The following is a 14,400-nucleotide window of genomic DNA, read 5'->3' on the forward strand; positions in this document are numbered from 1 at the left end:
TTGAATCTTCTGACCTTCTTGTATCAGACAGATTTCCAGCTTTCAAGCTCTTCTGGGAATAGCCGTGTGGAGGAAAAGTTCGCCTGCGAGCTTTTGTCTCTCTAGATATGCAACTCCGATGCGTCGTCCCGTGAGACACGCAGGAAATGGCAACGAAAGTTTATCTTCTGCAGGTTTTATAATCCCAGCTAATGTCAGAGCTGCGATGTCTGTTGAGCTGCGCATGTTCAACTGTGCGACCAAAATGGATGACTCCAACATCTGGAACTAATAAATGTAAACTATGAAAAACAATACTAACACTGTGTGGTTGTGGTAGAAGCATCCACCACACATTCATTTAAACTAAATAAACAGCCCCACTCCATAATCCCCTCTCCACTAAACAGTGCACTTGACACAATGCAGTCGGACAAAGTGCCATTCTTACAACTGTCAAACCCAGACTAGACTATTGGATTACTAGACACTTCCCTCCAGAGAGCATGTCTCCCCTGCTCTCTTCATTGAACCTGGTGATGTAAGGCTTGGTTGCAGCTGGACATCCATGGGATCCATTCCATGAAGCTCTCTACACAGTATTCTTTAAAAAACATTTTAAATGTTTTTTTGGCAGCACTTGTAGCCTTTATTTTCTCTTTTTTTTAAACAGTGAGCTGACAGGAAAGGGGTGGACAAAGGGGGAAGACATGCAAAGGTGAACGAGCCTGGACTTGAACCCATGACAACCTGTGTTGAGGTCTAAGGCCTCTGAACATTGGTCGGGCGTTTTACCCCTGCGCCACCGCCAAGTTTGCAACCTCTGTATAAAAAGTAGGGGGTACAAAGGGGGTTGGGTTAGAATAAAGGTGACATGCAGCCACAAGGCAGGCCTCAATGCCAGACCATTGGGAAGCACGGAAACCTATAACAGTCTGGGCGACCAGTTGTGGTATCTTCTTCACCAATGCCTTCATTTTTTGTTACAAAAAAATTTGGAAGATACCAGTATGAGCTGTTAATGTGTTCTAGTACCAGTCTCTGTTTTATACAAGCAATCAAGTGTTGGCAAAAGTGGACTCTGACAGAAGAAAAGAAACGTTAGAGGTACAACACACCACCGGTTAAGATTCACAAATAGGCAGGGTCATGGCTTTGATTGTGCATGCGCGTTTGAGAGTGTCTTTATGAGCTCGAGTATGAATAAGTGTGTGTGTGTGCCCCAAGCTTCAAGCAACCAGGCCAGCAGCTACAATTACAAAGACGGATGTGAAAGAACTGGGTCGGCTTCGCATGAGATCTGCCCCTGGGACAAAAGACCAGCTAAAGCCCTGAATCAATACAAACGCACACACTCACACAAGGAGTGTGACTAACATTTACATAAAAACGAAAGGACAGATATGAATCACACAACGAGGAAGGTAAACCACACACTAAAAGTGCAAATGAGCAAATATAGGATGACATATTACTTGATCTGTTCATTGTTTCCTTCTGTAAACTTAAAAATAAACCTAACCTTTCAAACTCTTGGTGGATTTTTTTTCCCCCTGTCTACATGTCCAATTGTCTGTTTGTCTCTCAGTGACATTAATATACTCATGCACACACCCTAGTGGTCCCACTCTAACCTTGAGCCCTCTCTGAGAGGCAGCATCATTCAGAGCCTATCAGCATTTGACTGAGTGACAGGCAGCGAGTGTCTCTGGTTATCATGAAAAGTGTTTTCTTATTTATGCTCCTACATGTGTGGTTGTGTTTCTTACCTCTAGCAGAAAGCTTCTTGGTGTTGATGATTTTAGCGGCATACTCCTGTCCAGAGGAGATCTTCACACACCTCCTGACCACAGAGAACGCTCCCCTTCAATTGAACACAAACACACAAGAAATATTTCAGTGATGCGTCTTTGCTCCAAATAAATGGCCACTCAAAAAGCAGACATGTCAAGCAGACTCTAGACTGAATGAGGTTTGAGTTACTGATTTTTCACTAGTACAAAGCCGCATGTATCAAATTGTTACAGGTGTGGACGAGGGGATTTTCAAGCCATGTGTTGATGATAGGATACAATTTCTTATTTATTTTTACTAGTCAGTGCAAATACTTTTAATTTAAACAATACATCAAGTAGAATTTCTTGCAACCAAGCCACACAGAAAAGCCACCACTTATAGGTCTAAGCCAGGAATTATGTGATGGAAAAACAGTAAGAAGCAATGCCTTGGAATCCTAGCTTAAGAGTGATTCAGTTCTCTGCTGAGCGACTCTGAGCGAGGAGACGACAGAGATTCCTATCTTAGTGAGGAGATGTGGTTGACCCCGTTGCTAGGTATGACGCTGTCTTCTAAGAGCTGTGATTGGTTGTTAAAAAAAACTAGGAAAAAAGGTGCTCCTAGTAATCAGTGGAGAGAAATGAACTGATGATAGAAGTTAGACTGGATCTGGATTCCGAAATGTGTAAATCATGATGAAAAAATTAAATTATTGTCACATAGCATCATGTTTGAACGTAGTTTTTTTACATGCTCATCAATTTGATTTACTTATTATTATGTTTAGTCGCCATGCTGGTTGTTTTCATACTGCATCTATTTCATATTAATTAATTTAATATAAAAATTATATATTATATATATATATATACAGTACAGACCAAAAGTTTGGACACACCTTCTCATTCTCATTCAGTTTTCTTTATTTTCATGACTATGAATATTGTAGCTTCACACTGAAGGCATCAAAACTATGAATTAACACATGTGGAATTATATACTGAACAAAAAAGTGTGAAACAACTGAAAATATGTCTTATATTCTAGGTTCTTCAAAGTAGCCACCTTTTGCTTTGATTACTGCTCCACACACTCTTGGCATTCTGTTGATGAGCTTCAAGAGGTCGTCACCTGAAATGGTTTTCCAACAGTCTTGAAGGAGTTCCCAGAGATGCTTAGCACTAGTTGGAGTGCCAGGTGCCAGGACTGTGGAGGCCAGGTCATCTGGCGCAGCAACCCATCACTCTCCTTCTTGGTCAAATAGCCCTTACACAGCCTGGAGGTGTGTTTGGGGTCATTGTCCTGTTGAAAAATAAATGATGGTCCAACTAAACGCAAACCAGAAGGAATAGCATGCTGCTGCAAGATGCTGTGGTAGTCATGCTGGTTCAGTATGCCTTCGATTTTAAATAAATCCACAACAGTGTCACCAGCAAAGCACCCCCACACCATCACACCTCCTCCTCCATGCTTCACAGTGGGAACCAGGCATGTAGAGTCCATCCGTTCACCTCTTCTGCGCCACACAAAGACACGGTGGTTGGAACCAAAGATCTCAAACTTGGACTCATCAGACCAAAGCACAGATTTCCACTGGTCTAATGTCCATTCCTTGTGTTCTTTAGCCCAAACAGGTCTCTTCTGCTTGTTGCCTGTCCTCAGCAGTGGTTTCCTAGCAGCTATTTTACCTTGAAGGCCTGATTCACACAGTCTCCTCTTAACAGTTGTTCTAGAGATGTGTCTGCTGCTAGAACTCTGTGTGGCATTGACCTGTTCTCTAATCTGAGCTGCTGTTAACCTGCGATTTCTGAGGGTGGTGACTCGGATGAACTTATCGTCTGCAGCAGAGGTGACTCTTGGTCTTCCTTTCCTGGGGCGGTCCTCATGTGAGCCAGTTTCTTTGTAGCGCTTGATGGTTTTTGCAACTGCACTTGGGGACACTTTCAAAGTTTTCCCAATTGTTCGGACTGACTGACCTTCATTTCTTAAAGTAATGATGGCCACTTGTTTTTCTTTACTTAGAATTTGTATTATGGCAAGAAAAAAGCAGCTAACAGTCTGTTCAGTAGGACTATCAGCTGTGTACTGTATCCACCTCCTGCACAACACAACTGATGGTCCCACCTCCATTTATAAGGCTTGAAATCCCACTTATAGGCCACACCTGTGAAGTGAAAACCATTTCAGGTGACTACCTCTTGAAGCTCGTCAACAGAATGCCAAGAGTGTGCGGAGCAGTAATCAAAGCAAAAGGTGGCTACTTTGAAGAACCTAGAATTTAAGACATATTTTCAGTTGTTTCACACTTTTTTGTTCAGTATATAATTCCACATGTGTTAATTCATAGTTTTGATGCCTTCAGTGTGAAGCTACAATATTCATAGTCATGAAAATAAAGAAAACTCTTTGAATGAGAAGGTATGTTCAAACCTTTGGTCTGTACTGTATACTATATTAATATATATATATATATATATATATATATATATATATATATATATATATATATTCAAAATTCCGAATTTTTTCCAAATTTATTTTAAGCATTGTACTGTGTGCAAATATTTAAATAATTCTGTATTCTTCTAAAGGTAAGGATCTCTCTTTCCCAAGAATAACTTTGTGAATAACTTTTATCTTACCGAATTCTAAGAAATTCTAAGATTTTTCTTAGAATGACGCCACTAGGAGTTACTTTTAGTCTTAGAGTTCTTTGTGAATAGGGGCCCTGATCTTTTTCCACTCAGTGAACATATGGGGGGGGGGGGGGGGGGGGGGGGGGGTCGAGGTCTGTAAAAGACCCTGAAAGACCGTGGCTAAGTTGGGTTGTCCTAGAAGACGTTAGGAGGAAGGTACAGAGCACCAGGAAGTCTCTGACACTTAGTCCAGATGTGGACCAGTTTTAAAAGGAATATTCCCCCATTATCGAGACACACATCAGAACAGTTCAAAGGAGTTGCCTCCTCCCCAAAAATGTTTGATTTTATGTTAAGACAATATGGGCCTAAAAGCATCAAGTGCATTCATTAATTTTAGACTGTAGTCTAACTATTCTTTACTTTTTTTTTTACTTTCCTTTATCATATTTTCTGTCACTGCATTGTATTTTTTCATCATGTAAAGCACTTTCTCTTGTTGCTGAAAAGAGCAATACAAATAAACTTACCTTGCCCAAAAGCGTTGTCAGAAAGTTTTGCAAAACTGAAGCTTGGAAAGAAGCTATAAAAATGTGCACCTCTGTATGTTTTACTGGCTCAAATATCACACCAGACAAGAGAAACAATTATATGACATACCTGCTAGTGACTTATTTGTAAAGTTAGATAGAAAAAAAACTTTAAAGGGGCAACAGTTGCAAGCAGGCTAAAGTGGCAAACCTTTTGTTTAATTTCTTCATTATTTTTCATCAGACTGTTGGAAATAACTAAATAAAAGCTACGTCATACTAGTGCTTAGATTTTCTGCGATGACATTGTAGCAACTGAAATTTACAAAACATTTGTTTGCATATTTAATAGTTTTATTGGACCAAACACTCCAGGAGATTCATTGACTCCCATTCAAACCATTGTGTCTACTGTCCCCCAAAACGCCTTTACTCCTAGGAGAACTTTATAGTTGGGTTGGGCTAGACTAGCAGTCAAAAGCAGCAAAAAAACATACATTCCTTTATGAAATGTGCAGAAAATGTAATCCATGTGCCCATCCAGTTTGCAAAATTATTAAAAATTGTTTTCAGTTCTAACAAAAACCGAAAAAGGGACTGCTGTCACCTACACCAGTTATATGCAAACTTGAACAAAGCCTTAAATAAACTCCAAATAGATCTGCTGCTGCTCTGTCTGGGGTCTGCCTGTATACTCGTAATGAGAGAATGAATTTTCTTGCTAGTCAGTATTGTAATTCTTGCTAGCGCTCCTGTGTTGTTTGATTTTGATATCAACAGTCTACATGCACTGCGGGTTGTACTACCCAGATGTAGTGCAAACATACGATTACAGCAGCAGCATCAGCAGCTGATGCAAAACCTGTAACAATAAGGCTACATCCAGAAGTGCCGTAGCTGTTTCACACTTATTTTATATCAACTGCCAGTATTTAGAGGGCATGCTGATCCCTGAAATCTCTAAAATCTATTTTAGGTCAGCAATGACAACTAACAGACTCAGTATTTAGATGTGGATGTACACAAACATGGATCTTCTGCTGATGGTAGACTTTTGGGAATTGCCTTTGAGAATCACCAGCACAGCAGCAAGTGAAGAGTGATTTGGTTGTCTATAAATGCAGAGATAAGTTTGACTTGTCCTTTAGTCTGATTCTGTATAACGTAGCTATGTGTGAGTTGTAGTATTACATCATTGTGGGACTGTGTTTGGGAGTGATGGGTGTGAACAATTGTAAGTGCATTCCAAGATCCCTGGTTTCAGTTGTAAGCTTAAAACCAAGTAGGGTGTTCTACTGGGTGTTACTCAGTAACTTGGCAAACCATTATTAGCAAATTCAGCTAATAAAACATTTTTCACATCGAACAAGTTCTCTAATGAAGGCCTGACTGAACTATGCACACAAATTATTTAAAAGATGATAAAAATAGTACTTTGGAACTATTTATTTATGTCAGAACTACAAAACATTTCCAGGGCAGCCATGTTGGATATTGAGTATGTGTTGGTATATTCTTTCTTTTAATTACTGAATGTGGGCAACTACAGCTCTCATCAACATTTCTGTAATTAATCACTTATGCTTCTTCCCTTTTGATTGACAGTAACTGAACAAGAGCATTAACATCTATGAATGGGACAGTAAACAGTCAAGCCCAATGCAAATTAGCACAAATGCAAGTGCATGAGTGGTTACCTTGTCAAATACATCTCTTACATATTATATTTACAGGGATTCTTTGTCATGAACGTAGATCCAGAAACTGTAGTTCACCTCCCAAATTTACTTACCCTACAAACCTTCTGTACACTTTTTATGAATCTCAGTATTGCTTCAGTCCTTTTTTTTTTTTGAGGTCAGGGTCATTAATGGAGATTAAAAAAAACTGGGTCAGCTATATTTGAGCAATAGACAGAGCACAGTGCTGCACCTAGTGCAACCTTGGAGAGGTCCACCCGTCTCAAGTCTGCTAAGCTCCATAATCATGGTGGCAGCTTTAGCATTCAACATTCCTCCTCATGACCTGATATCAACACTAATGTTTCACTTATTCCTTCTCCAACATCTGATAGCTGTGTTTGTCACATATCGTGTTATTTGGTGAAGAATGTGTAACAAAATAAGAAATCAATGATTCTTTATGCAACGACTAGGTGCTGAGATAAATAGTGATTTGCACCCTGATCGAGTTATCTAACATGCACATAAATGAGAAGCTTGCCACTGAAGATTATTTCAATTTTATAGGGGATTTGTTAAAGAAATAAATCTATAGCATAACCTGTTACATAAGAGTTCAAGCTAGCAGTTCATTATAGTTACGTATGTTCCATATAAAGCCTTTAGGAAACAGTTATTGTATGTTGTCTTAAATTAAAAGTGAAATAAAGATCAAACTTAAAAACATTTTCATCCTGAATTTTTCCTGCAATACATAGAATAATACTTAGTTGACAAATCATTACTATTGTATTTTGCCTAACATGCCTAAATAAAATGTCTTTACAAAAAGGAAGATCTATAGCCAGTGGTCCAAAATAAGAAATAACTAAAGATTCATAATAGTTCATTTCCTTTCACAGCATTAAAACCTGTTAACCAGCTCATGCTTGCAGTACCTCTTCATTTGTGAAATGTAATAAAGTTACTAAGTACCAAGGCAGTCTTTTAGATCAGCATTTACAAAAACCAAATGTCTGTATTGGTAGTAAATTACGTATTTCAAAAATCGAATTTTTAAACTTCAACTTTAAAATCTGTCAAAAATGTGAGAATAAAATAATGCTGCTTTGAAAAGAAAAATAAAGTTATAATAGATGTGTCTTGGCAAGTCTTGTGGCCAAGTTTTAAAAAATCACAGACTATTTTTATGTGCATTTCTTTCAAATTGCATTACAAGGCATACACGTTGTTTTACTGATAAAGCAAATCTAGGTTTTTAATAAGGATCCAAATGAATTTCATCCTTTACGATGACATTTACAGTGAAATAGAGTGTTTTGGCTGCTGCAGCTTCCTGTCTGTCTCCTGTGTCATGTGACTAGCCCTGCAAGCTCTCCTCAGATATCACCAGCTGCCCAAGACAGCTGCAATGACAGCAGCTGAAACACTAGTCATTAAATTATAAAATTTGTTTAAACAGTATGTTTTTGAAGCAAGCGACTAACTTCCCTGCTCCTTTTATCACCGTACAATTAACTCAAACCTCACTGAAATATTGTATGCTATGAGATGAATTATTAAAAAGTCATATCAACACAGAGAGGGGAAACATGCTAACTATACCCTAGCAACAACTGTTCCAGATAAAAAACAACGTCATCAGAAGGAGCAACACCTGAAATGATTAGAAACTGTAACTATATGTACGGGTCAGATATGCATTTCGAAACAAATGATAAACCAATATGCATTTTGGGTGACACGTTAGCTTTCTTAGCTTAGCTGCTCCATGTTAGAGCAGTATATTAAGGCTGACCTGCAGAAACTCAGGTTGGGACAAACATATCGTAGACTGCAGCAACTTGAAGACCAACTTCAGCGCACACGTATTGTTGATGAAATGCTCTCCTATTTTACTGTTTTGTGAAGCTTAAAGGTTTTCAAGCATTAAAATTAACAATGATTAACAATGATTTTATTGAATTGAATTTATTATTCAATTGAACTCAGTTTTGCCCCCAAAAAACTGACCCAAAATTAACTTGCTTGTATTCTCAACCAACTCTTGATCAGGACATCCCTGGTTCACAATTATCATTATAGGACTTGAAAAACTATCCTTTTTCCAAGGTTCTAGTAGGTCTTTGGCAATATATAAATTTACCTTAGACACGGAGGACAAAAATGTGTTTGGATTGTGTTGCTGAATCTCTTGCAAGGGAAAATATTGCTACAGAGATGAAGAAATCAGGTGAGCTAAGAGGATGTTGTTCAATGGATGGCATGTAGTATCATAAATGAAGGACAATGAGCTGCACACACAGGCTCAAATTTATTTATCCTCCGTAGACACAGGCCTTCATCTTAAAGGTTTTGGGAGACCAGTCCCACAAACAGGGACACATAGGGTTCATCATTCTGTGTCCCTCTACTATGGCTGTAAGCCAGCACTAGCTGCAGACATCTGGGACTGTGTACACTAACCACAGGGTGCTGGGCAAGCACACAGGTCAGGAAATGCTCAACAATAACACAGAGGCCCAGGACTTTAAAGGTTAGGCAAGACTTTTTAAAAGCATGTACATCACATAAAGCAGCCATAACTTTGTGACCACCAGCCTAATGTGTTGGTCCCGCTTTTTCTCATGAAACAGCCCTAATCTGTCAAGGCATTGACTCAACTAGAACCCTGAAGGAGGGCACCAAGGTCTTCAGCAGGATTTTTCTTTAAGTCCGGGAAGCTGCAAGGTGGGCTTTCATGATTACAGACTAGTTTTTCCAGCACATCCCACAGTTGCTTGGTTGCAGTGAGATCTAGGGAACTTGGAGATCATATCAACACATAAAAGTTGTTGTGTTTTTTTTATTCTTGGCAGGTGCATTATCCTGCTGAAAAAGCCATAGTTAAAACAAAATACCGTTTTCCTGAAGTGGTGATGTGGTTTGCAACAATGCTGTGGTTGGTTGCATCAAAGCAGAATTCACGTGGATGGCAGTTCCCAAGGACCTCCAGCAGAATATTGCCCAAACTGTTCCTCCACTGGCTTGCATTCTTCCCGTTGTGCATCCAGGAAAGAAACACTCTTTCAGAATCTGCATGAACCACCTGAGCAGTCTAAGCTACGGTAGTTCACCTAAAGTTAGGACCGCATGGACCAGTCTTTGTTCAATGCATTCACCAAGGACCCTCTCCCTAGATCATTTTTAATAAATACTGTCCTCTGCAGCGCTGAAACACCATACAAAAGCTGTAATTTTGAAGATATCTGAATCAAGTCATCTAGCCATCACAGTTTGACTCTTGTCAAACTCCTCTAAATCTTCACATTAGCCCATTTTTCATCCTTCTAACAACTTTGAGTACAGAATGTTCGCTTGATGCCTCATATATTCTGCCCATTAACTTGTACCATGATCAAGAGGCAATCATTGCTAAACAATTAACCTGTCAAGAGTCATAATGTTATGTAAGATCAGTGTATGGTGGTATGTGCGGATCTTCGTCTGCAGCTCTGTCAGAGGAGAGGTGAGAGGTCCCCTGCCGAGCTCTGATAATTGACTGCAGGTCTGTGCTTGGCAGCTTTGCTGGAGAGTGTGCCATCCTCAACTACACAGAGAGCTGTCGCATTCAGTGTGGGTATTTCTGTCACGCAGGAGGGGAGCGATGGAGGTAGAGAAGGAGGAGTGGGTTGCCATATCCGTTTGTACACACACACATGCGCCGACGCACTCTCGTCCTGGCTGAGCTTTTTTAGCAAAGGAGCTCCGTAAATATCCAACTGCAGCATCATCGGCTGCACAGGATGGAAGAAAATGACGCCACCCTGGCATACGACATAAGCACAAACGTAAGCAGGGCTTGGGATGCTGGGATTAAGGCAAACACAAAGCAATTGGACTGGTCTGCAAGTCACACACACATACACACACATGAGAGCGCATTTAGCCCCCGCATCATAGGTTAGGCTGCTGGATGAACTGTCAGAAGCGCGCACACGCACGTTCACGCTCAGCACACAGACTCTCCAGCGTCGAAATCCGTGCGTCCCAACACCAGAGCGGCCTATTGCGTAACAAGCTGACATTTCGCTGAGGGAGAGAATAACAAATGATAAAAACAAAGAAACATGCGGGCTTACTTCCCCAGCTCCTCGAACAGCTGATATTCGTCGGTGAATCGCGTGCAGATCGTTAAGGCCATCCTGAAGCAGGTGCCACGGAGGAGTGTGGAGGGGGAGTGTAGGTGTACAGAGAGGCGGATGAGGTGCACTCGCGGGCTACACAGAGTCGTCAACGCCGCTCAGTTTTTTACTAAACGTGCAAGCCAAACACAGAGAATCATGCACAGCGAAAGCGCATCAGCAAGATCTCTGTCTACTGGAATCTGCGGCAAGATCGCTGCCAGCGTGCGCGCTTCAGAGGCTCTATTCCCCCGGTGTTTGGTTATTTCTTTTACATCCAGCGACTGGTCACAGCTCTTGGACGCAGCATTTTGTATGCATTTCGGTGTCTTCCGAGCGTGTCCGTGCCACCGCTGAGTGTTGTCTTTCAGACGCCGCACTACCGCACCTACCCCCAACTGTGCGCTCGGCCCCGCCCCTTTGCCTGCATCCTCTCTCAGGCCAATGGCAATGAGCAGTCTGACAAAAATTAAACACGAGGAATATCGAGGGAGTATTTTTTATGGCAGTAACAGCTACAAACAAGAAATAATAAAATAAAATAATTTTAATAATTAATAAAATCAATTCTCTACTATTACTAATACGCAAAAAGCAACAGACAGAATCTATTTCTGAGTATTTACGGTCTGCTAGTTAATTTTGGTTGATTAGCTGAGAAGCAACGGATAATTACATCACAATATAGCATTTGGAAATAGCCACGAGAGTGTGTGGGCTTTGCAAGAAATGGCTAATTTCTGCAAACAGTAAAAGCCTAACATTAGAGCATACCTATTCATAGTATCTAGTGTTGCGTATTTGTATTTCAGATATCAGTGTTGAAACCAGAATGAGGAATTGCTGCAACGTCAATCCTCACACACAATATCCTTCCTTAGATAACTTTTATATTGAATTAAAAGGATCGGATTGAGACAGACAGATAGATAGATAGATAGATAGATAGATAGATAGATAGATAGATAGATAGATAGATAGATAGATAGATAGATAGATAGATAGATAGATAGATAGATAGATAGATAGATAGATAGATAGATAGATAGATAGATAGATAGATAGATAGATAGATAGATAGATAGATAGATAGATAGATAGATAGATAGATAGATAGATAGATAGATAGATAGATAGATAGATAGATAGATAGATAGATAGACAGATAGATGCAGCAGCTCTGGTTGTTTGTGTATCGTTGTGGTCCTGCTGAAAGGTGGACCTATGCCTTTAGTCTTTTGCAGTTTGAACAGGTTTTCTACCATGACTGCTCTGTATTTAGATCCATCTATCTTTCCACCAACTCTGACCAGCTTCCCTGTCCCTGCTGTAGAACATCATTCCCACAGCTTGATCTTGCCATCACCATGTTTCACTGTGGGTCCAGTGTGCTCAGTGTGGTGCACTTTGCACATTGCTCCACATGTTTGCTGTGCCTCCTATTGTTTCTGGTAAATGTTGAATTGAAATCCTCATGACTTTTTCATAGCAATTGCTTTTTTTGTGCCACTCTTCCACAACAACATTTGTGGAGTGCATGACAAATAGTTTTTGTGTTGACAGTTCCCACCACCTGAGCTGTTGATCTCAGCAGCTCCTTCAGAGTTTCTATTAGTCTCTTGGTTGCTTTTGTGATTAGTGCTCTTCTAACGATCATTTTTGGTAGGTTTGCACTCGTGCCATACTCGTTCTGTTGCGATGATGGATTGAAATGTTTAAAGGTATTTCAAAGTGCAATTTTGATGGGTTATGGACATTGGAACATTTTCTGAGGCCTTGTATGGAAAATATCTCCTTCCTGGTGCCACCGAGCCCCTCTGCCACCATCATATAAATATATATATATATAGATATACACTGCCTGGCCAAAAAAAAAAGTTGCCACCAAAAAAAAAGGTCATACACTCTAACATTTTGTTGGACCGCCTTTAGCTTTTAGCAAGATTTATTTCCACCCAGTGTTGCATAAATTTTTCTTCAGCTTCAAAAGTTTAGAATACAACTGTGGTAGAAACGTCTTTAAACAGTATAACTTTGTAGTTTGCCCCGCTCTCACACAATTTTTCAGCTCTGCTTACAAATTTTCTATGAGATCATGGGTTTGTGAGGACCACTCCAAAACATTTACTTTGTTGTCCTTAAGCCACTTTGGGTGTATGCTTAGAGTCATTGTCCATTTAGAAGATCCATTTCTATTCAAGATTGGAATCTTGCTTTAATATTTCCACAATTTTCTTTCCTCACATTTCCATCTATTTCCAGGCTTGGAAGCTTCCCCTTTTATTCAGCAAAATGTAACAATTCTCATTGATGCTAAACACTTCAGTTTTAGTTCTATCAGATTAAAAGAAATGTCTCCAAAAATTAAAGTCCCTAATTCGATTTGCAAACTGTGCTATGGCTTTCTTATGCCACTTTATGAAGTAATGGCTTCTTACACTCTGAGTGACCTTTTAGCGTATATTGATACAGGACTTGTTTCACTTTGGATAATGAGACTATCTTCAAGCATTACCCACCATCTTTACAAGGTTTTTAGCTCTTGACCCTGGGTTGATGTGTACATTTTGCACCAAACACCTTCATCTCTGGGGCAAAGAACCTGTCTCCTTCCTGGACAGTGTGAAGGCTGGATCATTTCCATGGTGTTCATACTTGCATATAATTGTTTGAACAGATAATTGTGGCACCTTCAGGCATCTGGAAATTGCGCCACTAGGATAAACCAGATAGGGGGAGGTCCACATTTATCTCCCTGATATTTTGGCTGATTTAAACCCCAATGTTTTGAATTAACCAGTGAGAACCTTCCAAAACCCATGTCATCTGGGCTTTTTAATTTTTTAACAGGCGTAGTAATGTAACTAACTTAATGTATAAAATCTTCCAAATCTGAATGAAAACAATGAAAAGGTCTCTAAAAATAAATGGTGTTTTTGGTGTTTCAGCTCCTACTAAGTTTTTTTCTGTTTATTAGTCATCTCTGCTCAGTTTCTTGCTCCCCACACATCTGCCATTTATTGTATTAACTGAATTTACCTTGTTACCACATCACCAATCACAAATCCACAGTGTTTAATCTCTCTTGTTTTTTTTATTCACTGCTGGATTTTTCCTCTGCCCTCTCCAGGGTTCCAGTATTCCTTATACCATATGTCAAAGTTCTGATTATTAAATTATTTGCACATATGTTCTTCTCAATGTCTTGCCTGCATTTGGGTCCCTCACAACCACAAAATATGACACTGCCAGTTAATTTTCCTCCTCACTGGGTCCTTCTGCTGTAGACTAGACTTCATGGTTCCCCTCAGCTTTCCCACTGCTGTGTCTAGTTTTCTGTAAATCCTGGGGTTTTGTTTATATATAGCCTCTATATGTGGTCCCGCGCTAACCCCTACATCACCAGCGCCGCGACCATTAATCACTCTTTTTTACAGCAATTCTGCCTGCTTGCTGCAGTTGGGTCCTCCAAACAGGAAATCATTCAACTAGGTGGGTGCAAACATTGATGAAGGAATGGATGGACAGCTGTATAAATATGCACTTATCTAGATTGATGGAAATATGATCTATAATCACTGTTATTATGAGCATTGATACTTGGAAGAAGTCCCATGTTAACATTTAGAAGGAT

The 14,400-nt window shown here is 39.9% G+C and overlaps 1 protein-coding gene across 13 annotated transcripts in view; it reads right to left on the bottom strand.

The window, feature by feature from the left end:
- The window catches only part of camk2d2 (calcium/calmodulin-dependent protein kinase (CaM kinase) II delta 2), a 68,912-nt gene extending 57,727 nt beyond the window's left edge, over window positions 1-11,185 (bottom strand). For 6 of the 13 annotated variants that reach the window (XM_047364511.1, XM_047364514.1, XM_047364507.1 and 3 more), the window contains exons 1-2: window positions 10,725-11,183; window positions 1,749-1,843 (exon numbers count right to left, since the gene is read on the bottom strand). In XM_047364511.1, the coding sequence (XP_047220467.1) occupies window positions 1,749-1,843; window positions 10,725-10,786 (157 nt within the window). In that variant the 5' untranslated portion in view covers window positions 10,787-11,183. Of the gene's footprint in view, window positions 1-1,748; window positions 1,844-10,724 lie in introns of all 13 variants that reach the window. The other 7 variants (XM_047364515.1, XM_047364510.1, XM_047364513.1 and 4 more) reach the window with 3 other exon arrangements.
- Between the last annotated feature and the right edge of the window lie 3,215 nt (window positions 11,186-14,400).

This window comes from Girardinichthys multiradiatus, chromosome 5 (assembly GCF_021462225.1).
Source record: "Girardinichthys multiradiatus isolate DD_20200921_A chromosome 5, DD_fGirMul_XY1, whole genome shotgun sequence".
Taxonomy (NCBI): Eukaryota; Metazoa; Chordata; class Actinopteri; order Cyprinodontiformes; family Goodeidae; genus Girardinichthys; species Girardinichthys multiradiatus.